The following is a 23,847-nucleotide window of genomic DNA, read 5'->3' as shown; positions in this document are numbered from 1 at the left end:
TCCGATGACTTGCGCACTGAGCTAGGAGAAATAGGAGAGAGAGGGGTCCGCCGTCGCAGTGGCGGTGATGAAACAGGAGAGATAGGGAGAGAGAACGAAGGGGAAGAAGGGGAGAGAGAGAGAGAGAGAGAGAGGAGGTGGAGGGGGCTATCACCACCGGTTAAGGACCCGGCTAGCTCAGTTTGACGCTATTAAAAGGAATAAGAGGGTAAGGGTAAAATTGGATTTTAAAAAATATACATCACGTGTGTACGAATTTTGACGGAATATTAACGGATGTTAATGGTAAGGGTAGAGTTAGTCAATTGTTAGAAATAATAGGGGTACCATTAGACAATAGTGGGGGCTATCGCCACCGATTAAGGACCGAGCTAGCTTGGTTTGCCATTGTTGAAAGGAAGAAGAGGGTATGGGTAAAATTGGGCCGGGTTTAAAAAAAAATATTATACATCATGTGTATATGGGTTTTGATGGAATATTAAGGATGTTAATGGTAAGGGTAGAGTTAGTCAATTGTCAAAAACAATAGGGGTATGTTAGACAATAGTCAAACTTAGTCAATTAGCTAAACCATAAAGGTAGTTTAAGAAACTTGCCACCAAACAGAAAAACAATATATTTTTTTGGTGAGTTTTAAATTGTATTTTATTTTTAGGTCATTATTTAGGCACCTCTTATAGTCTTACATATTTGCTAAAACCTACTCTCTAGTTTGTGTTTTACTACAACACCCCTATAGTTTGGAATTACTTTACTTATTCAACCCTATGTTAGGAACCTTTTGTATTTCTATTTGGGAATGGCCACTTTACCTCTTAGAGTGGAAAATGTGAAAGGGAATAGACCCAAGGGTTTTATTCCAAAAATGCCCCTAAAAGTTCTCATATCACATGTAGTCTAACCCCTTTTCTAAGCAAAGTTATAATGTGGGAAAAGGGTTTATTTGTTTTCTAAAAGGCTGATAAGAGAATTATTAGGAATATTTTTGGAATAAAAACCTTGGACTAATGTCCCTTCATATTTTTGGCACACCTTAAGGGCTCATATGGCCATTCTGAGATGGAAATACAAATAGTTCTTGATGGAGGGTCAATTAAGTAAACCATATGCAAACTATAGGGGGTGTTTTAGTAATAAACAAAAAAGAGGATAGGTTTTAGTAAATATGTGAAATCATAGAGGGTGTCTAAGTAAAGGACCCTTATTTTTATCATCAATAAAAACAATTGTTCTTTATCACACTTATTTTTCTTATGATTTATAGGATTCAATGAAAGAATGGGAGTTAATAACCTAAATATAAGGCTTAATGAGTGGGAGTTAAATGAGGAGAAATGTAGTAGTCCAAATTATATTAATTTTGTGCCCTAGCAATTAGAGAGGGGCCAAATTCAGAAATAGGAGTATTCTATCTCCTCTAGAATAAGATTCAATGAATCTTAGTGAGAGTTAATACATTAAATATAAGACTTGATTAGAGGGTTTTGAATGAGGAGAAAATTCATTATTCAAATTACATTTATGTCCTTACAATTAAAGAGGGACCAAATACAAAATTTAAGGTATTTTAGTCAAACAAAAGTTCCTGACTCTCATTCACACTTTTAAGGGCCCGTTTGCTTAACAATTGGAATCAGAATCAGAATCGAAGTCGAAATCCTTTGAAATCAAAATAGGAATGGTCTATTCCCATAGTCTGTTTGGTTCAAACAGGAATGGAAATGGGAATTGATATTAACAGGAATGGGATTTCATTCTCAAGGGAGGAACAGGGAATGGCCATTCCCTTAAAGCTCAAATAGGGGAATGCCATTCCAGTAGGAATATGAATGAGATTCTGATTCGGATTCCAAACCTCTATTCCCATAAACCAAACAGGGCCTAATAGTAGTATAGATTTATTAATGCATAAACAATTATAAACTATCATTAAATTGCTTGTTTGAGAATGAAAGCAACATGGAATGGAGATGTACATTTATGCAAAATAGATATTTAAGCCTATTCATTCTATAATCATTGGCTTAGGAAGGGTTATTTTGTTTTGGATACAAGGGTAAATAAAGTGTGATTACTTTTTCAAGGATTATTTTATTTTTAAAAGTCTACAGACAAATTCATGAATATCCTCACAATCTTCTTCTAAAAGTTTTGTATATATATAAGGTAAGGAAACCATTGGAGACTCAAATTTTCAATACACTCAATAACATATTGATTTTCTTCAAGAGTAGGTATCGGCAACAATATTGAATTATTTATATCACAAATAGCAGGTTTAAGCTGATCAAAAATAGGATTAAAGGTTTTTATCCTTTTCTTCAGCAAAATAAACTTTTGTGATAATCCACAAAAATATTGACAATACGTTCATGGTTATGAGTCCATTTCCCATCAAACTTTCTAATACAATCAATTCTATTTAGCAGCCATGGGTGGGGTGGGGCTGGGTAGATACTCCCCATCCTTGTCTCTACCAATTAGGGGTTTGTTTGGCACGTCTTTTTGGAAAGAGTAGTTCTAATAGTTAAAATATGCATTGAGCTTTTGCATGAAGATCCAAACAGGTAGAAGCCAGTTGGCAAATGCACGTTTTTTCGTGCGTCTTTCTGGGCGAGAATACAACATAAAAGATGCGAAAAGCTTCATTTGAAGCTTCCCAAAATCAGCCCAAAATGGGTTTCTCACTTCTTTTCGGTGCTCCGGCTTTTAGCGGCTAAATCTTCTGCAAACCAAATGGGAATAAACCAAAAGTCGGTTTGCCTGGCTTCTAAACTGTCGAAAGACCGTATGGAAAGATGCGCCAAACGGGCCCTAGGTCTGGGATTTCTCCATCTCCGCCCCTATGGGGATCCCCACTCCTTGCCATTTTTTGGTGTTGTTAAATTCATTTTATTTGTGAGTTTTATTTCACTTAAAAAATTAAGGGTTTTATTTTACTAAAACACCCCTATAATTCTTAGTCGATTTACTTAATTGACCTTCCATTAGGTTGAAGTGGAAAATGACAGTTTTGTCATTAACATCTATTTGGGCCAATTTAATCTACATAAAATACAAATGAAAATGCCACTCTTTCCCTTAGCAAAACATAGCAAAATCTCTTTTCAATCAATTTTATTCTCTATTTGAAGAAGGAAGACATGTTGCGAATTAATTACTCAAGATGCATTTTTCTCTCTTCTTCATTCTACGGAAACCAAATATTATGTGGTAGATTTGAAAAATCTATCAATAGTTCATTTTAGAAGCTTGATGTGAAACAATATAAGTCAATGGTTTAACTCGTTTTTCCCTCCAGGTCATGGGTCAATGGTTCAACCATCTAAGTCAATGGTTTAACCCGTAATTGCATTATAACCTTTAGATCATGATCTTGAATATACTGCGTTAGATCTAGGTTTATTGGGTTAGAAGAGAAAATAAGAGGGAAAGAGAGGGAGGGGAGGTTTATTGAGTAGATGGTAAAATAAGAGGGAAAAAAAGGGAGGGGAGAACCGGAGAAAGATTAAGATTGGAGATTTGTAGGTATCAAAGATTGAGAGAGAAAGGGAGGGAAGAAAAAGTTCAAGCAGCCACAACCGGTAGGCTGACAGTGGCTCTCTTGCTAGTTGCAATAGAAGCGGATGAAGGAGCACATGAGAAGTGGAAATTGCAGATCCAACTTAGCAGCTTCCCTTCGGTTGTTGCAGAGGAATAGTGGTGGCACAACACAGATCTACAGTGGTTGTAACTTGTGAAGCATTGAAGGTGGCAAAAGATCTGCACTGACAAAAGTGGATTTGAGAAAAAATAAAAAAAAGCAAAAGAATAAGTGGGAATAAGAAAAGGAGTCAAAAGAGATTTAGGGTTAGCTCTTATCTTATATACATGGTCTGAACTGTGACCCGCCAACGGTTCAAATGGTTCATCGGTTTGACTGTTTGGGTCAATAATTTTGATCAAATTCAACGTTTTTTTTTCAAACACCAGGTTTAATGTGAAATGGACCCATTTGTTTGTCCAGTTGATGGTTCAAATGATCCAACCGGATGGGTCAACAACAGTTTAAAAACGTTGATATGAAGTTTTAGGGGTACTTTCGAAATAAAAAGGCTCAAGTTCTTTAGCATTTTCCACTCAATATAGGCGGTCAAGTTACCATTTCCAAACAACAATACAAAAGATTCTTGATAAGAGGTCGATTAAGTAAATCGGATATATATATATATATATGTGTGTGTATGTAAACATGTATTTTATCAATAAATAATGTATAATTATATTTTACATGTAATATATTTTATATTTTATATTTAATTTATGTTTTTAATTCAATTTTAAATATTTTTACTTATAAAAAATATTAAAAATTAAAATTTGAGGCCAAAAAGGGGGTTTTGGAAAAATAACGGGACAAGGGAGTTATCCAAAATAATAAAAAAATCACCTCAATCTGACATCAGAATGCAAAGTTATGACCTCCTGAAGTTTGCATAGTAGGGGTGAGCATGGGTCGATTCGATTTGGTTACATGGCAGAACCTAGAACCTACCCAGTTCCAGGTTTTTGGAACCAGAATCTACCTTGTGAAGGTTAGTTCTAGCCTTGGCAGTTCTAACTTCTACGGTTGATTCTAGGGTCTACCCATGGAACCTGTTCTTTCTTTACTCTCCCCCTTCAAGAAAGAAAAATGAAACATGTCCTTCAAAAACTTGATTTTCAATAATGATAATATATAGTTTAAAACTTATATTTTCTTTATTGATTAAAATGATTAATTTAATATGTAGGGATGGTAATTTCCCCATTTCCTTGATCCCCGTGAAGACCCACCCCTAATGGAGCAAGGATGGGGATAGGGAAATTTCCATCCATGTTGGCAGGGATGGGGCGGGGATGAGGAGAGCACTCCCCGCCTCGTGGGATCCCACTAATATATATGTATATATGTATACATATGTTTATATATTAATATTTTAAAAAATATGGTTTAAGATGTTTGAATCTTTTTTAATATGGTTGTAAATTTTAATTATTTTATTTTTAACTTTTTAAATAAAATAAAAAATAAAAACAAAACGGTAAACATTATAAAAAATCATGGGGAGTGGGGATCCTCATGGGGATGGAGATGGGAATAACTTTGTCCCCGTTGGCTTGGGGATAGGGATGGGAACGAGGATGGGGAGTGGCTCCCGGTCCTTACCCCACCCTATTGCCATTCCTATTAATATGTAGATTATCCTAATATATTAATATATGGTTGAAATTTTGTAAATATTACCTTTTACATTGTTTATTATACACATACAAATATTAAAATGAAAACAAATGTTCAAATCACTTAAGTAACTTGATGGCCAAGTGAGACCATGGCTTTTGTAACCATGAGTGCTTGGCTTCAAATCCTCACATCCTTAAAAATATTTTGGAGTTTATTTCAAAGCAAGTTTGATATCAAGACCGGTTCCACCAAGACCAATCAAGGTCAGTTCATCTGATTAGTTTGAGTAGGGTAAACCCCTAGACCTTGGAACCGACTTAGGTGAGGGTCAATTCCAAGAATTTGGATCCAAACCTATCCTTTAACAAATCGGGTAGGGTTGGTTCAAGGCCGTTTCGAGGTCGATTCCAGATAGAACCTTCCTATTTGTTCACGGTTCAATTTCACCCCTAGTTAGTATGTAACTTGCGACCCGGTCAATGGTCCAACCATTTGTGTCAAACGAACGATTTTTTACCAAATAAACAATTTTTTAACCTTGTCTGAGCTTTACTCAAATTGTACCCAAAATCTTAACTAGGTGACGGTTTGATCTGTTCAACTGATCGAGTCAACGACTGGTTGAAAACATTAGGATAGGTTTTAATAAATATATGAACTATGAGGGTGTATTAGTCAATGACCAAAAAATAAAAATAAAATAATTACAATTTACAGTCCCATCAAAAATCATATTGAATATATTTATATTCTTAAATGACGAGAGAGGTAAATAACAAAATAGGACACAAGTAAAAGAAATACTAATAATTTAACGATGAAAATACTATATAACTTTAACAGATTGGCAAAACTGATGATTAAATCATATTATTGAGAATATTCTTGAGAATATGAACACAAATTCATTACTAATAGACTTATTACAAGAGTAAAGCTTTACGCCGACTTATGACGGGTGCTATGACTGTTGCTTCACATGTCTGTACGTGTACCTTCTCTTCTTTTCTTAATATTTTTAAATGGTTGCACGTAACCATAGTACACATGGCACAACCTGAAGCCTTTACCTCCAGCGTATACAGTGCTATGTCTTCAATTTATTTCCTCGCTCTTTCTCCAAACCTCTTTAGTCCAGAAATTGATAAACCAGACAATCAACTTCAATTTTCAAATGGTACGTACCCCAGCCAAAAGAGTATTGAAGTACTCGCAGCAGCTAGCACATGTGAACTTCATGGATCCATTGTAAATATCTCTCACCCAATAACGAGTTCTCCTTTAATTTAATATCTTCCCTCTTATCCTCTCTTCCTGCTGGTTTTGCTTGGAGAAAGTATTCATGAAACCATTTGATTATGAGATCGATTCTTTCCATATGTCTCGCCTACTCATTTAATTGTTGGGTCGTTTCTTTCCATGATTTACCTACCCATTTGAATTTTGAAGTTTGAACTACTTGATTCTTTCATCGTTTCTCACTTTTCTTGCCTGATCGACCCTGTTTCTGCTTTTCATTTGGGCGATTCATTTATTTATTTGACAGTTAGCATGTTATGGAACTGGATCTTGACTGAGGGGAGGGGTTTTCTTGGTTTGTGACTGTGATCAGAATTTCTGTGTTCTGGGGTGGTGTTGAGACTTGAGAATGGTGTTCTTGGCCTGCCGGAACTTCGATCCCAGTCCGTCGAGGTTGGACTTGGTGGCTTCTCGTTGTCGTTGGAGTTCCAATCGGTGCGGAATGTCATCAGTTAACAGATTTTCCTTCAGGAACTATGGAATGGGAGTAGATACTGGTGCCTGCAAATTGGCCTGGATCAGGCCGGGAATCGCTGGGGCTGGGTGCAGAGTTTCTTCGTTTCAGACGCCTCAGTCAAGGCTGAGTGGTACTGTTTGTTCTCTTTAATCCAGACCTGTCTCTTCAATTTCTCTGTGCGTTCAAACTTCAAACAGTTTTGTGTTACGTTGTTTTTACTTACTGATCTTATTACGTATTCCTAGTGGTTGCTCAAGATTCTGCATCAACATTAGATGTCAGTCCAAAGCCTAGAAGCCCTGTTTCGGTATCAAATCTTTTGCAAGTGGTTTCTGACGACCTCCGAACTCTGAACCAAAACCTCAAGTCGGTGAGTAATCACCTCTCAGCCCTGAAATTTCTTCAGTATTTTTGATAATTAGCTACAAATTAATGCTCTATCTGTTGGAACCCGTCCAAATCAAAATCAATTTGTATGGATGGGATGGACCCATAAGACATTGAATTGGGCCAGTCTAGAATTAATGGTCCAAATATATTTGTTAGATTGGATTAGACCTTAAGCAATATCCGGTCCATTAGTAGAAGATAATAAGAATACTAAGTGTAAATGAATCAGGTTTGGGCTGGAATCAATCTAAATTAAAACCAATTTGAACAGATTGGATGCTGCAGACATTGAACTGGACCATCTGTGATGGACTCATTGAATTAAATTCGGTCCAATTGACCCCCCCCCCCCTCTCTCTCTCTTAAGGAGCACTTGTTATGAATTAATTCTAGTTATAGCTATTAGAATAATTTCACTTGATGCAGTGGAAACAGAAGAATCATAGTATAAAAGTCAACTTGAACAATTAGAATAAAGCAGAACACTCTGGACCCATTAGACTTCTGCCTTTTAAAGTTTCTCTGGAACAAGGAATCTTAAAACCTTTTAGAAAGTGTACAATTTTGCTAAAGAGAAAGATAGTAGAAGGAACAGATAGTCTAACGAACATCATGTAGACAGCAAAGGAATAAAGTTTGTTGTGTAAATGAATATATTCTTCTTTCTATTTGCTTTTCTGTTTCATTAAGATGAAGTGATCATTAAAAAGATACGAGTTATGAATTCTACTTCCTTGTATTGATTGAATAGACAACCTTTGACATTCGTTAAGCACAACAACCAATCAACCACTTCAAGCCTAAAAGCCCGACAAAAAACCAACACATCATTTGCAAAAGGAAGTGATGATTTTTTAGAATTTCTTCTTCAATTTGTTCTCTTAATTTCTATTTCAAAGATGAATCCTCTATGACTAAGATAAACAGGTAAGGAGAGAGAGAATCACCCCCTTAAGGAATCAAAAAAAAAAAAAGCACCCAAAGCTGCCACTAATAAACACAGAAACATTAACCATAGAGATATATTCCAAAACAATCTCACACCACTCCTCAAGGCTGTTTATAAGCTTAGATTACTTTAATGGCCATGAACCCATATTTATGCAAAATAGAGATTTAAGCCTATTAGCCATTAACTTAATTATAGTTTTACACACAAAACATTGCAAAGACCAATAAATCTATAATCATTATTGGCCTAGGAAAGTTTATCTGTTTTGGGTATGAAGGTAAGGCTGTGTTTGGTTGCTGTGCAAATTTATTTGCACTGATGCAAAACCATGGTAGTATAAATGATCTCGGTGCAAATTATGATTTATTTTTGTTTCAAAATTTATCATATTTTGTTTGATTGTAGTACAAATGAAGTATAAAATAAGACCTGAAGCACAATAAAGTAAACTCCAAAACAAAATTAGACCAGAATTTGCCATTTTTAATATTTTTCATTTGCATTTCCATACATGTGTATTAGTACAAATAAAATTGCATTGCAACTAAACACATTCTAAGGAAAATATGATTAATTATTCTAGGGATTCTTTTATTTTAAAAGTCTCACAAATAAATTCATAGATATCCTCACTCGTCTCCTTCCAAAAGTTTTGTATACTAAGGTAAGGATACCATGATTTTCTTCTATAGTAGGTATTGACAACAACAATATAATTGTCTATATTGGTAATAGCAAGCTCAAACAGCTCAGGAATAAGATAAAAGGGTGGTTCAGTCATTTTTTAGATTTTTTTTTTTTTGTAATATTCTCAATATTTTCATGGTAATGAATCCATTTTCCATCTTATTTTTCAATCCAATTAATTCTAGGGTAAATTTCTTAAACCACCCTTATGGTTTGGCTAATTGACTAAGTGTGCACTTATTTGAAAATTGACTAACACTACCTTTATTGTTTCTGACAATTAATTAACCCTTCCTTACCATTAACATCCCTTAAGAGAAAGGCCAAAAAGACTATTTCATCCTTTATTCTTCTTCAAATTTTCAAAATAAAACAAGAAAAAGGGGAAAGAAACACTGAACTCAGTAATTTCAGCACTTACATCCCTGTCATTTTTGCACCTAAAAACCCCTTTCATAACATCGGATTTTGCCTGCCAAAGAATCTTCAGTTTGCCACCGCTGTGACGTCTAGCTCGAGTTTGGGAGTTCGACGATGGTGAACAATGACCCAAAATGCAAAATAAATGAGGGAAGGGGTGGGAAAAAAGATAGGAAAGAAAGAGACAAAGAGGCGGCGAACCAGCAGCACCCCTCTTCGAACACTAAGGAGTGAAGACGCAGCTGCACAACGGCGAACCAGCGGCATTGGATCCACATTTCTCTAGAACCGACTGGGTTAGCAATATTAGAGATATAGGCCACGATGCCGAGGATGTTATTGATGAATTTATCACCCGTGAAGAGAGACGGAGGCTTAAAACCCTCTGTCACTAGATCTGCATTTTTTCTAGGTTATCACAAAGTTGGGAAAAAGATGGAGTACATCAATAAAAGGTTTACGAGGATTGCAGAGAAAAGATCAACATTCAATAATCTTGAACCCACAAATAGGGATGATCATTCGGTTTCTCGTCCTGCAGCGGAAGGGAGGGAAGCTCCGAGAGATGGATAAGTCGATGTGGTGGGCTTTCAACAAGATGCTAAAACGATAGCTAGTTGGTTGATTCAACCTAAAGATATGGAGGATGGCAATTGGGATTCTTTAAAAGGAGCTTTAGTCTTGGAAGATGATAAGAGCAACAGACTGTTGCTAACTAGTCATAGCGGAGATGTGGCCGAGCATGTGGGAAGATCAATCGAACTATCAACCGAAATCCATGAACTTAGCCTTCTGGATGAAAGCGAAAGCCTTGAGCTCTTCGGGAAGAGGATTGGATGTAAAGAACTTGTTCCAAATGAATTGCATGATCTGGCAGAGGAAATGGTGAAGAAGTGTGGTAGATTACCATTGGCCATTGTAGTACTGGCAGGTCTCTTGTCCACCAAATTGAATTTACGTGGCGGTACAGTAGTCAGTCTTAATGCATAGAAAAGAATTTCTGATAGTGTAATGGGTAACCTGCAAGAAGGTTGTTAAAAGATTTTGGCTTTGAGTTATCATCACTTGTCTCATTCCTTAAAGTCCATCTCTTTGTACAAAGCCCGCTCCTATCCATAGCCGAATGAGTCTTTCACATTCTATCTCAGTCTTTTGGAAAGTTACTAAAACATAGGAGGAGAGGAGAAGGTTCCATTGTTAGATGGATCACCATGGACGACCACTGTTATCGCTGGTTTTGCCTTTGGTCTCTTGGTCTGTCTCTCTCTCTCTCTAATCAGATTGAAATTAGGAAATACATACCTAGTATTCATATCCCTTTAGATAGTTATAACTACCTAAACTTTTGCTTCCAAAATTATTAAACTCTATAGTTATAATCAGTGTTTTAAAAATCGACCCGAGGCCGAACCCTTTTTGCCTATAGGTCGTAGGTCAGTGGTTTGATTGCCCGCGTCTTACCAATAAATATATAATTATGTTTTAGATATGTTATATATATAATTTTATATTTAACTTATGTTTTTTAATTTAGTTTTTAATTTTTTATTTATAAAAATATTAAAAATTGTGATTTGAGGCAAAAAAAAAGGGGCTTTTCACAAAAATAGTAAGGCAAGGAGCATGTGGCACTTTGGGACACATAGATCTTGAAAAGTTACTCAAAATAAAAATAAAAAGGATCACCCCAATCGAATGTTGGTGTACAAAGTTATGGCCCCTAAAAGTTTGCATGCATTGGGTATGCAACCCACAACCCATTGGGCGGGTCGACGGTTGAACCAGCTGGGTCAAATGGTTTTTAACTAAGTCAACGGTTTTTGATTGACTGATGGATTTTGATGAGGGCAAATTTGGCCCTCCTATGACATTGTAACACATGGCACCTCAGAACAACTAGGTGACACCAGGAACCACTCAGGCAACAACTTGCCAAGTTGATGGTGTCCAACCTAGCGGCCTGGCCCAGCACGACCTGGTCGCATGGCCCAAACGCGGCCTAGCACAGCCTAGCGGCCTAGCAGCCTGGCCCAAGCATGACCTGGCGACATGCGAGATGTGCTCGGCGACAAATTCGGCATGCATATCCAAACACTCCCACGATCCTTGGAAGTTGGCCCACGTGCCGAACGATCTAGAGGGTGGTCAACGTGCATGGCGATTACCTCCAAGAATCTCAAACCACTTAGACAACTTCTCAGAAATCTCGGATATGGTGCGTGAATCCCACACCAAACAATACAAAGGCACCAACCCCAATGGTAGGGGGGAGCAAGTAAGCATATTCTAGCTCTCATACTTTGTGATTTTTAGCTCGCAGTCTATTATGAGAGTACAGCCTTAAGAATCGGAGCGACCTCACCGGGTTAGCCACCCCGGGTCCTCTAACATTGATTCCTTGCAGGTCTTTGAAGAACTATGAAGCTCAACAATCAATCCAACTCGCCACCAACCAGCTCAGCACTCTGGTCACCTTGGCACCCAATAGGCAGTTCGGCACTCTAGTAAGCTCGATAACTAATAGGCAGCTCGGCCCTCTAGTCAACTCGTCACCTAATCTACCCCCAACTCAGATCAAATGACGAAGTACTTAGCTAAAAAATTGATACATCACCAAAAAATCAATTCATCAATTGGCGTCGTTTGTGGGAAATGCAACAAAAAGCTAAGTTCTCATCCTCCGAAAGGCTAAGTCCTCTTCTTCCAGAAAGCTAAGTTCTCACCTTTTAGAAACTAAAAGCTCTCACTTTCTAGTTTCCATTTTTTATGAACTCAAAGACTATGTAGGAAGTTGATGGCCAACAAACTAAGCAGCTCTATCAACTTTATTTTAACTCGGATAAAGCCTCATCAGCCCTCTTCGTGAGGTACCCTCTACAAAGATGAGCTCTTTGTGGCTTCTGCGGAGTAGGTGGCCAATAGACTGTATGGACGCCTCTGCCGGTCGAGCCTTCTAAGCCTCCCGTTCGAGCTGGTGACCTAAAGTCAGTAGTGTTGCCCCCGTAGGTCGAGCTCCTAGTAGCTTCTTGTAGGAGTGGGTAGCCGATGTCACTAACAAGGCTGATGCAACGCAGCCGTAGCTCTAAGGCGGGACCTGGCGGCCTGGAACAGGCGCAACCTGGCAACCTGGCCCAAGCGCAAACTGGCGAGCTAATAAAAGACTTCGGCTCCACATAAGACCCAGCCGTAGTCGCCTCTTCGACATGGGCAAAATTAAAGGTCAAGGGGAGTGGACTATGAGTTGCTCCTAAAGCCAAATGGCTAGAGTGCCAAACTGGCAAAGACTTCGGCACCACATAAGACTTAGTCGCCTCTTCAGCATGGGCAAAATCAAAGATCAAGGAGAGTGGACTATGAATCGCTCCCAGAGCCTAAGGGCTAAAGTGTCAAACTGGCAAAGACTTCGGCTCCACATATGACCCAGTCGCCTCTTCAGCATGGGAAAAATCAAAGATCAAGGAGAGTGGACTACAAGTCACTCCTAGAACCTAAGGGCTAAAGTGTCGAACTGATAAAAGACCTCGGCACCACATAAGTCCCGGTCGCCTCTTCTGCATGGGCATACAAGTCCCAGTCACCTCCTTGGCATGGGCACATAAGATCTAGTCGCCTCTTCGGCATGGGCAAAATCAAAGATCAAGGAGAGTAGACTACGAGTCGCTCCTAGAGCCTAAGGGCTAAAGTGTCGAATTGGCAAAGACTTCGGCACCACATAAGACCCAGTCGCCTCTTCGGCATGGGCAAAATCAAGGAGCGAACTGCAAGTCGCTCCCAGGGCCTAAGGAATTGAATCGACACTTACGAGCTCATTGAATTATTCATTTCGAGCCAAAAGGAGAAATTTACTCCCTTCGTCGAGTTACTTTCAACTTGGGAGTGGGGGGCAAATGATGAGGGCGGATTTGGCCCTCCTATAACATTGTGACACATGGCACCTCATAACAACTAGGTGACACCCGGAACCACTCAAGCAACAACTTGCTAAGTTGATGGTGTCCAACTTGGCGGCCTGGCCCATGTGCGGCCTAGGAGCCTGGCCCAGGCGCGACCTAGCGGCCTGGCACAGGCGCCAACCTAGCGACCTGCGAGACGTGCTTGGCGATAAATTTGGCATGCATATCCAAACACTCCCACGATCCTTGGAAGTTGGCCCACGTGCCAAACGATTCAGAGGGTGGTCAACATGCATGGCAGTTACCTCCGGGAATCTCGGACCACTTAGACAACTTCTCAGAAATCTCGGATATGGTGCGTGAAGCCCACACCAAACAATGCCTATATAAAGGCACCAACCCCAATAGGCAGCTTGGCCCTCTGGTCAGCTCGTCACCTAACCTGCCTAGCTCGGCCCAATCAGCTCGTCACCTAACCTACCTAGCTCGGTCCAGTCAGCTTGTCACTTAATCTGCCCCCAAGTCAGATCAAATGACGAGATACTTAGCCAAAAAACTGATACATCACCAAAAATCGATTTATCAGGTTTTAACAAAATCGGACCTAGAATGTTGGCCTGATAATGATTCGAACAATTCAACTAGTTGGGTCAACAACAACTTCAAAACGCTTGTTATAATTGCCTAAACTTTTACTTCCAAAATTGTTCTTACTATTGTAAGTACAAGTTCTTCATTTCGGATAAATTGTGTAGTTATAACTGCCTAAACTTTTACTTCAAAAATTTCCCACACTATTATAAGTGTAAGTACTTAATTTCCAATAAATTCTGAATTTGAAGCTTTTGCCTAATCCATTCAACAATTTTTTGAATAACAGTAATTAGGAGTGTTTGGCAAATTATTTTGTGTGATCTTTTGGGCTTTTTCCAAACTTGGAAGGCCAAAATTTGGTTTTTCTCCATTTTGAACTTTAAATGAAACTTTCTATCTTTTTGCACCTAAAATCTTTCATTTAAAAGTTTTGTAGATTATCATAAATTAGGATATTTACCAAATGGTCTATATCTTTAAAGATAAGGCCCAAAAAACTCATTACATCTTTAGGCTGTTCCGAATATCTTCATAAAGGATTCACATTAATTAATTGTCCAAGTCACATTTCTCACGCTGCTTCTCAATTCCTTCAGAATTTTATGATTTTTATGAATTTTTAAAAATAAAACAAGGAGTTGTTTACTTTTAATTATCACAACCAACTGAAATTAAAAAAAAAAAAAAAAACTAAATGTAACATGGACATCTTTTTAACACCAGCCCATGCATCCAGGGGTCTCTTGTAGTATACACTAAAATAAATGGTGCCATGTCATATTGCCTCTCCTTATTCCAATCCCTCCTAATTTTTCTCTTTTTTTTTAAAATTGTTCATTTTTTCTCAAAAAAAAAACACATCACGTCAAAAGTTCACATAGAAGCTTCACATATTCTATGAATTCCTACTCTTTACAAAAAAAAAAAAAAAAAAAAAAAAAAAAAAAAAAAAACTTAGTTTTGAGAGCTTCACGTCCAAAAGTTGCAATCTATCACTGTTTACAGGTACAACAACATACCTAGGAAATCTCATTTCATAGGAACATTACTGGAACATAGAGAAAGGAATGTTATAGAGCATTGAAATGTTTGATAGATTGTTGGAAATATTAATGTAATATGGTTGTAAAATAGATCAAACTAGAAGAAAATATAAGAAACATATGGAAAACTTATTAGTAACAGTTAAGTCATGACAAATGTTTGTTCTCCTTAAAATCGATTTTGTTGGCTCGTGGAGTATTGGTGCAGAATGTTTTCGACAGTTGGCTTCCAAGATACAATAGTTCTCAAACTTGCCATTGTGTGCACTCACAGCCCAAAGCAGCGAACCAAATTGTTGCGTATGCCCAACACAATTCAACAGTGAGGAAAACAATGTAAGAGAGAGCAAACTCGAAGAACAGAAGCCAGTTTTTCAATGCAGACCAAATTATTATTATTTTAGTAATTAAGCAAGCTTATTGCCACAACAAAAATGTCTTCCGCTAATGTTGAGAGTTCTCCCACGATGAGGAGAGTGCAGTGGTTACAAAGTAACGTTAGGTGTGGCAAATGGATCGGTGGGTTGGGTTGGGTTGGGTGTGGGTTGAGTATCAACCCACCCATATTGAACCTCTAACCCATTTGTCACCCATTTGTCACCCATATTTATTGATGTTAGTGGGTTACAATCCACCCTGACCCAGACCCGCCCCATTTGACCTACCTATATGACCAATCCTAACCTAAATTGTGACAATTTTTTATTTTTTCTCTATTTAATATCAACTAAGAGAACATAAAAATGATAAAAAGTTCAACAAAAATATTTTTTAAATAAAAATAAAAATGAACAAAAACACTGAAAATGAATATAAAACATAAAAAATTAAATGGAAGTATCATTTCACATTTTCACATAAAAACAGAAAATTGTAAAAAACAAAGAAAATTGGAAAAAATATACAAAATTCAGAAATTTAGAAAAATATAAAATACAAAAAATAGAAATTACATAAAAATCGAAGAAATTATAAAAATATAGAAAAAACACAAAAATTACAAATAAAAAACAAAAAAAAAATCAGGAAAATGTATAAGATGCAAAAAAGCAATAGAATATACAATAAACACAAATTTGAAAAAAATATATCAAATTCCATCTTTTTTTACATGCGAACCCAGATTTGTATTCACCGAGGAATACAAATATACAATGAACACAAATTTGGGTTTGAACCAGATCTATTGTGATCTCCTCCTCTATAGGCGGTGGACCTATTTAGCAAAACCAGATGTGTCTTCACATAGGAAGATGATGAAGTTTTGAACGAGATCTATGATCTCTTCCTTTACAGGCGGTGGATCTATATTTTCAAACCCAGATATGTATTCACCCCATCTTCAATAGAGGAAGATAATGAACACAGATCTAGGTTTGAACTAGATCTAGTGTGAATCTGATATTGAACGCAACCTCTGCCATGGCGGAAAAAGCAGAGAGAGATCTGTTATGCCAACTCAACCTCTCTCATGGTGGAAAAAGCAAAGAGAGATCTGCTATGCGAACCCAAGTTTTGGAAGAGAAGAAGAAGAAGAAGAAGAAGAAGAAGAAGAAGAAGAAATGGAGAGAGGGAAAGAGAAAGAAAAAAGGGAGAAGGGAGAAAATCACCAGCAGTTTTGATGAGAATGGCAACCTAACTTTCTCCCCTCAACCTGGCGATTTGGCAGTACAGAGAACAACACAGTTGAGACTCCACCCAGCTCGACCCTTTTCCCTTACAGTTTCAACCCTCCCCTCAACCCAATTGACCCTAACCCTTTACAACCCAATGGGTACTCTTAACACAACCCACCCTGACCCTCTTTTCGTGACCCAAATGGATGATTCAACCCATAATGATCCTCATCTTAAATGGATGGGTTGGATGGGTCAAATGGGTAATATTGCCTCCCCAAGTAACGTTAGAAAAATGACTCTTAATTAAAACATTAAAACACCATAAAGATAAAAAAGGTAAATAAATTAAGGTAGGAACAGGGGCCCTAGACCCACATGTATGGTAAAACACAACATGGCACACGTGGCAGGCAGGTGTGTGCATGTGTTAGCCCAGCCCAGCCCGGGTTGGCACGTGTATGTGAGTGGTGGTCCAGGTGCATTCTCTCCAAAAATCCCATAAAACATAAATCAAGAGCACAAGGCAATAGATAAACCTAAGAGGAGTGCTCTTCCTATTCCATATAGGACTCAGGTCACTCCACTAACAAACAAAACAAAAAAGAAACAAATGACAAAAAGCAATTAATTTAAATCACACAAAACTCAAGAAATGATACCAACAATTCCTTGTGTAGTTTAAATTAAAACAACACAAATTGGGCACACTTCAAGAAACAAAACAAATTAGTGGTGATATCTTGTAGACTTGAATCCACACCTAGTGCTTATAAGGCATGTGTTACTAAAATTTGGTGAAACTAAGTCTTGAACCAAATTCTTTGCATGTAACCTAGATGCACTTATAACACATTAACAGGATTTTGTTCTCTCTCCGTCTCTCAATCATGAGTTTTAAATTTTCTTTTTTAGTTCTGTTTCAAGGTTTCCTATGATCCCAAAAAGATCTCAAATAACTTATCAAATCTTTAAGTCTATTATAATTTATCACTATTTTTTTATGGTTTTGAGTGGCTTCTACCAATAATGTCAATAAAAGGGAAATATTGGATTTTTAATATATTTAATGATACACGAGGGTATATGTGATTAGATTTATTCTTAATGTAGGGGAAGTTTTTGTACAATAACGTCAGGGAAGATATTAATCCATTTTGAAAAGAGAAGGGAGGTCTTAGCATTAATATATATGTCAGAGGAGGTTTAAGTCTTTTGTCAATTAATTTAAGGAAAATTGTAGATGTAGTACTTTTCGCCTATATCAAAATTATCCTTAAAATTTTTGAAAATATCAAAATTATCCTTCAAAATAAAATACTATTCATTCCTCAAGAAGAAGAAACAAAGGTAAAGAACAGTGAGCCACATGGGTGGTTTTCTCCAAATAGCTGAAGTTTTTCCGCCGGCGTCAAATCAAACAACAAACATTGAAACGTGTTTTCAGTGAAATTGACCTGCCTGAGCTGTATGACAAGGGAGCGGATTTTGTGATATGCAGCACGGTACAAGGGCTCGAATCAGAGACAATCTCAACTCTGTAGCTGGAGAAGTCATTCTTTGCTATTGGACCAATCTTCTCATTTAGTTTCACCAAGAGCATGGTCGCCACCAGCATATGGGCGGAGTTCGACTATGCCAAGTGGCTTGACACCAAGCACAATCCGTCCGGTCCTAGTTGTCAACGACCTTGCCTCTAACTGGTGCAACAGGTGCCTGAAACGGAGAAGAAGGTGAGGAATCTCCGAGGAGGAACCTGGTGAGATTGCTCCGAACCTCAAGTTAGTAATCTCTCAAAGGCAAGATCAAAATGAGATAGTGTAAAGTTATCACGTACCTCCCTCTTGGGGGGAAGAGAGCCTTTTATAACCACTTCGCACACTCACTCCCAAGCTCCTGTCAGGTCAGGTATCATTACCTCTACACTTCTGCCAGTTCGGGTGTCATCACCTCTTCTAGGGCAGGCAACCGTCACTTCTCTCTTTGCCAGAGCCGTCTCTGTGACTGGAGGTGGCGGTGGCAAGTGGCCGTTGAAGTGCGGCTGTCAAGCGTCAGATCCTAAGTCAGTCAGGTGCGCCACCCCAGGGTACAAACTCCTTTAGTGTCAGGTACGGTTGTTCAGTTCGGCTGCTGGAGACGAAGTGCTGGAGTGGTGTGCGAGGTGAAGTCTTGAGTTCGGATAGGGGTGTGGCCCGAACTACCATCGGGTGGGCCAATTCGGGTTGTTGCCCTTTATGCTCGTAAGGCCCGGGGTCAAAGGGAGAGTTCAGGCTCCCTGTGGGGAGTTCGGATCGTTGGTTCCTCCTTTCGGAGCTCACGCCTCAGGCCTACTGTTGTGCCGAGCTATTGCCTTCACCACGTGTTGAGTGGTTACGAGGTCGGGCCAAATCTTCCTTCATCAATTGCCCCCCACTCCTCGTGCAATGGGGCTTGCCCTGGCGTGGGGAGTTCACGAGGTGGCGGGTGGATTTGGCCCGTACTTTGGACTGGTTTGACTGATAGCGCGAAATGCGCGTTCGTCGGGAATTTTCCAGGTTTCTCGAGGCCAAAATGTCGGAAAACGCGCCAATCCGTCTATAAATGCTGACAGACATGACAACGCACGTTTATTTCAAAATTTAAAAAACGCGCCGCTGGGAGACGTGACAGCAGGCATTATTTCAAATTTGAAAAAATGTGTCGTTGCTGCCTTTAACGCGGGGAGACGTGTGCTGACGCTCTTTCAGTTTCAAAAGACGTGCGGCCAGTCACGTCTCGATCTCAGGAGACGTGCGGTTGGCGCGACTGCGGGCCATTGGATTTGCCTTGATCAGAGCCGTTGATTTTTGGTTACTGTGAGTATAAATAGTGGGGGACCCCAGTCGCTTTTCAATGCCATTCTCCCGCGTTTTGCTTCTTGAGCTCGCATCCAAGTTTTAGCTCGCGTCCGAGTTTTTTAGCTCGCATCCAAGTTTCCGTAGTTCGTTTGCCTTTTCCGGGTGAGTCTACTTTCTTCCTGGTATCCTTTTCCTCCTGATGTCTAGCTCAGACAGCTCAGACAATTCTTCGAGGGGTTCAGATGCAGGTTCTACGAATCGAGTTGCATCCCCCAACAGCCTTAGTGAACCCGAGGTAGAGCTCGAGGAGGAGCTTGAACCCGTAGGCCGAGTCGCCTCTGGTAGTTTGGCGTCCTCCTCCCGTCGAGGTCGGGCGTTAGACAAGTTTGGGCCCTCGACCATGACGCCTAAAAGGCTTCATTCCCTTATTACCCAGTTCAATTTGCCTAGGGAGTACACTTACTTTATACCCTCGGGCAATTTCCCTTGGGAACACGGTCCTGATGAGATCGTGATATTCCGGGAGCAGCTCATCGTTGGGTTGCGCCTGCCTTTCCACCTCCTCATTGTCAAGGTTATGAACCACTTCGGCGTTACTGTTAGCCTGCTTCACCCGAATTCTATTCGTAACTTGGTGGGGACTATCTCCCTATTTTACGAACAGATCTTGCCTTTAGACCTGGAGATCTTTTCTTCCATTCTAATGCTTAAGAAGCAAACGGGTCCCCTTCCTGGGCGTATTACCTGTCTCCTCGCCCGGGGTTTAAGCTTTTACACGATCTTCCTAATAAGGTCCCGGTGTGGAAACGGGACTACTTCGAGGTGCGAAATGCATTGGGGTGGCCGTTCCAAACCGGGTGGGGGATGGCTGCCTCTGATGCCGGTGTTACACTTGATAAGGAGACGACGAAGGGCCTCCGGGAATGGGCACGGCTTGGGCTAAAATGCCACCATTATCTGGCGGAGGCCAAGCTCATCGAGGTCAATCTGAGTTCGGGTAGGTTCCTTACTCAGAGGTTTGCCTTTTGTTTTGCTAAATTCTTTCGTTTTCTTAATGCCGAGCTCTTTTTACAGGTGCAATGGACACAGAGAAGACTCATGGCGGGAACCTGTTTCACATCATGAAGAGGAGGAAGTGAGTCGCCAAACGAACTCGTGCCGAGCTGCCCCGAGATGCGGAGCCCGAGGTACCGGACTACCCGCCGGTGGATCCTCCCAGGGAGCCCGAGATGGCCCCTCCAGTACAAGAGGTGACAGGGGCCCCTTATGCCGAGGCCGCTTATACGGAGGCTCCTTACACTAAATTTGCTTATATGGGGGCTCCCTATACTGAGTCTGCTTATATGCAAGCTGGGCCTTCAGACTCGGGATGCCAAGGCGAGTTTAGGAGCGTGTTGTCGCCGAACCACGCTCTTCAAAAAGTAAGGAGGTCGTTTACCCAGAGGAGGTCGTGGCATAGACCAAACTTCCTTTGAACCAGGTAGCTTGTCGTGCTGCCACTCATGCCATGGTGGTAAGTCAGCGATTTCTTGTCGAGCTTTTTGTCATTATCTTTATTGCTATTGCTCTTTTGAACATTTGTTATTTTTCCTTTTGGTAGGTGAATTCTTCTATCCACGCCTTGGCGGCCCAAGCGGAAAGGAGATCGAGGCGGGCACGGGCTGCTGAAGAGTTTTCCTGCGCTGCCGAGGCAGCTTCTCGTGCTGCACAGGCCAGGCTGGCGAGGTCTCAGAGAGATACCGAGGCCATGGGAGTGGTGGTGAAGCATATGGCGGACCTGAGGCTGGACTTGCAGCATCAGGTTGAATACCTTCAAAAGGATATTAGGGAGAGGACAGAGATCTTTTCTCAGGGCATCAAGGATGCCAAGAAGAAGGCCGTCGATGAATATATCGCCTCGTTGCGCTTTGACGACCTAATGGTGGGCTCGTACAGAAGGGGCTTTAAACTGAGCCAGTGGATGATCCGGAATACGTACCCCGAGCTTGATATTAGCACCATAACCACTTCGCGCATTACTTGGGAGATGGCCAACGCTGCTAACGATGAGCCGGATTCTGAGGATGAGGCAGGACCTTCGGGAATCGTTGAAGTGCCTTCTGATGGTGAAGAAGTACCTCCAAGCTTGTGAGCTCGCTTCTGTTGTTTTGTTTTTTTTTTTTGGAAATGTACACAAAGTGTTTTGCAATGGAATGATTTTCTTTTTGTTAAGTGGTGGTCACTCTTTCTTCCAAACTGGCCGTATTGCCGAACTGACCATATGCCGATGCCCCTATTAGTTCGTTGTTAGCACTTTGCCTGAGCTTTTGGTTGGCATTTTTTTGCCTTTGCTTGCCCATGCCGAGGTCCTTGTTAGCTCGGCATCCTAGCCCTTAGGCTCTGGTAGCGACTTAGTCCACTTCGCTTGGTGATCTAAGGTAGTATCGTCTCAAGTTAACGACGTTCCATGCTCGGGGTACTTGTTTTCCCTCTAAAGTTTTGAGCTTGTATGCCTCCCCGAGCACTCTCTTTACTCAGTAGGGTCCTTCCCAATTCGGTCCAAGTTTGTCCACTTCGGGCTCGGGTGCCATGACCTTACGGAGGACCAGGTCGCCGATGCGGAAGTTCCGCTTTTTTACTCTGGCATTGTAGTACCGAGCTACTCTTTGCTGGTAAGCTGCGGTCCGGATGTACGCAAGGTCTCTTACCTCGTCCAGTAGGTTGAGGTTGGTACGTAACTCATCTCTGTTTGTCTGATCGTCGACGGGAAGGTTCATTACTTCCGCTTAGGTCGTCGTCGTCGTCCTATAGGTCGATTGTCTGATCGTCTGATCGTTTGATCGTCGTCGAGGTTGGTACGTAACTCATCTCCGTTTGTCTGATTGTCTGATCGTCGTCATCCAGTAGGTCGAGCTACTCTTTCCTTCCTCCCTCCTGTTGCCGGCGGGAATGGCCCTAGGAGGTCGATGCCCCATTGCGCAAAGGGCCATGGGCTGGTGAGATACTTGAGGTTGGCGGCAGGCTGACGGTGGATATTGGTATGCTTCTGACATTTGTCGCATTTTCTGACAAGCTTAACGGCCTCTGCCTTCATCGTTGGCCAATAGTACCCTTGTCAAAGTGCCTTTTGGGCGAGGGCTCTGCCCCCCAAGTATCCGCCGCACAACCCTTCATGAGTGTCGCAGAGTACGAGCTCAGCTTCGGCAGGTTGCAAGCAATGCAGGTAGGGGAGTGTGTAGGACCGTCGGTACAACCGTTCGTCTATTATGACATATTTGGCTGCCTGGCGCTGCACCCTCCTGGCTGCATTGTGGTCCGCAGGGAGGGTTCCACCTATCAAGAAGCTCTCGAGTGGGTTGATCCAACTCGGCTCTGCTTCAAGGACGGGAGCGACCTCCTTTGCCCCACCGAGAATGCTAGGCCAAGGTAAGTCCTCTATGTACACGGTTCTCATGGCGTTGTGACTGATGCTGACTAACCAAGATAGAGCGTCGGCCTCAATGTTCTCTGACCTCGGGATTTGCCTGATGAAGTGTGACTGGAAGTTGAGCAGAGCCTCTTTTACTTTTGCCAAGTAGGCGATCATAGTTAGCTCGCGTGCTTCGTATTCGCCCGTAACCTGGTTGACCACAAGCTGGGAATTGCTGCAGATAACTATGTGTTTTGCTCTTACCTTTTGCGCTAGGTTAAGCCCGGTTATCAATGCCTCATACTCTACCTCGTTGTTGGATGCCGCGAACTCAAAGCGTAGTGCGTATTCCAATTTCGTGCCACCCGGGCCACGTAGGACTATTCCAACCCCGCTGCCCTGTTGGTTCGAGGAGCCATCTACATGAAGGATCCAGGGCTCCTCATCCCAATTTGTGTTTGGCCTAACTAGGAGAGATGCCACCCTGGTTGCTACTTCACGGGGTTCAGACTCTATTGGCTTGGGAGCTCCGGGCTCACCCGAACTGGGGATCTCAGGCTCAACCAGCCTAGGGACTTCGAGGCTGAACGTGCACTCGGCGATAAAATCTGCTAAGGCTTGGGCCTTAATAGCAGTTCGTGGCTTATACTAGAGGTCGTACTCGTGAGCTCAATGGCCCACTTCGTCAATCGATCGGAAACCTCGAGCTTGAGTAAGACTTGCCTCAGAGGTTTGTCAATCAAGACGATGACCGTGTGAGCCTGGAAATATGGGCGGAGTTTCCGAGCTACAATTATCAGTGCATATGCCAGCTTTTCAATCTGCGGGTATCTCGTCTATGCTCCCTACAAAATTTTACTAACATAATAGATGGGTCATTGGACCCGATCTACTTCTTTTATTAGTATCGAACTGACCACCTCGTCGCTTGCCGAGAGGTACAGTTCTAAGACCTCGCCCTCCTCAGGCCTGGTTAAGATTGGCACTCTAGCGAGGTAGTTTTTTAGCTCGTCGAACGTGAGCTGGCAGTCTCGGGTCCATTTGAACCCTTTGCCTTTGATTGCTAAAGAAAGGCAGACAGCGGTC

The 23,847-nt window shown here is 40.9% G+C and overlaps 2 protein-coding genes across 9 annotated transcripts in view; both read left to right on the top strand.

Moving 5' to 3' along the window:
• Positions 1-23,847, top strand: part of LOC148866943 (solanesyl-diphosphate synthase 2, chloroplastic-like) — a 60,352-nt gene that overhangs the window by 1,176 nt on the left and 35,329 nt on the right. Inside the window, exons 1-3 of one of the 8 annotated variants that reach the window (XM_088981165.1) lie at positions 6,163-6,454; positions 6,819-7,092; positions 7,208-7,332. In XM_088981165.1, coding sequence (XP_088837291.1) covers positions 6,855-7,092; positions 7,208-7,332 — 363 coding nt within the window. In that variant the 5' untranslated portion in view covers positions 6,163-6,454; positions 6,819-6,854. Of the gene's footprint in view, positions 1-6,162; positions 6,455-6,489; positions 7,093-7,207; positions 7,333-23,847 lie in introns of those variants that run through there. The other 7 variants (XM_088981162.1, XM_088981167.1, XM_088981170.1 and 4 more) reach the window with 7 other exon arrangements.
• Positions 19,736-21,640, top strand: LOC148866944 (uncharacterized). Its single transcript, XM_088981171.1, has 3 exons — positions 19,736-20,370; positions 20,448-20,886; positions 20,974-21,640. The coding sequence occupies exons 2-3, from the start codon at positions 20,881-20,883 to the stop codon at positions 21,502-21,504; spliced, it is 537 nt and encodes a 178-aa protein (XP_088837297.1). The 5' UTR covers positions 19,736-20,370; positions 20,448-20,880; the 3' UTR covers positions 21,505-21,640.

The sequence above is a fragment of the Nelumbo lutea genome, chromosome 3, assembly GCF_056320005.1.
Source record: "Nelumbo lutea isolate HS-2025 chromosome 3, American lotus-T2T, whole genome shotgun sequence".
Taxonomy (NCBI): Eukaryota; Viridiplantae; Streptophyta; class Magnoliopsida; order Proteales; family Nelumbonaceae; genus Nelumbo; species Nelumbo lutea.
Note: the sequence above shows the minus strand (reverse complement) of the source record. Positions and strands in the feature narration are given on the sequence as shown.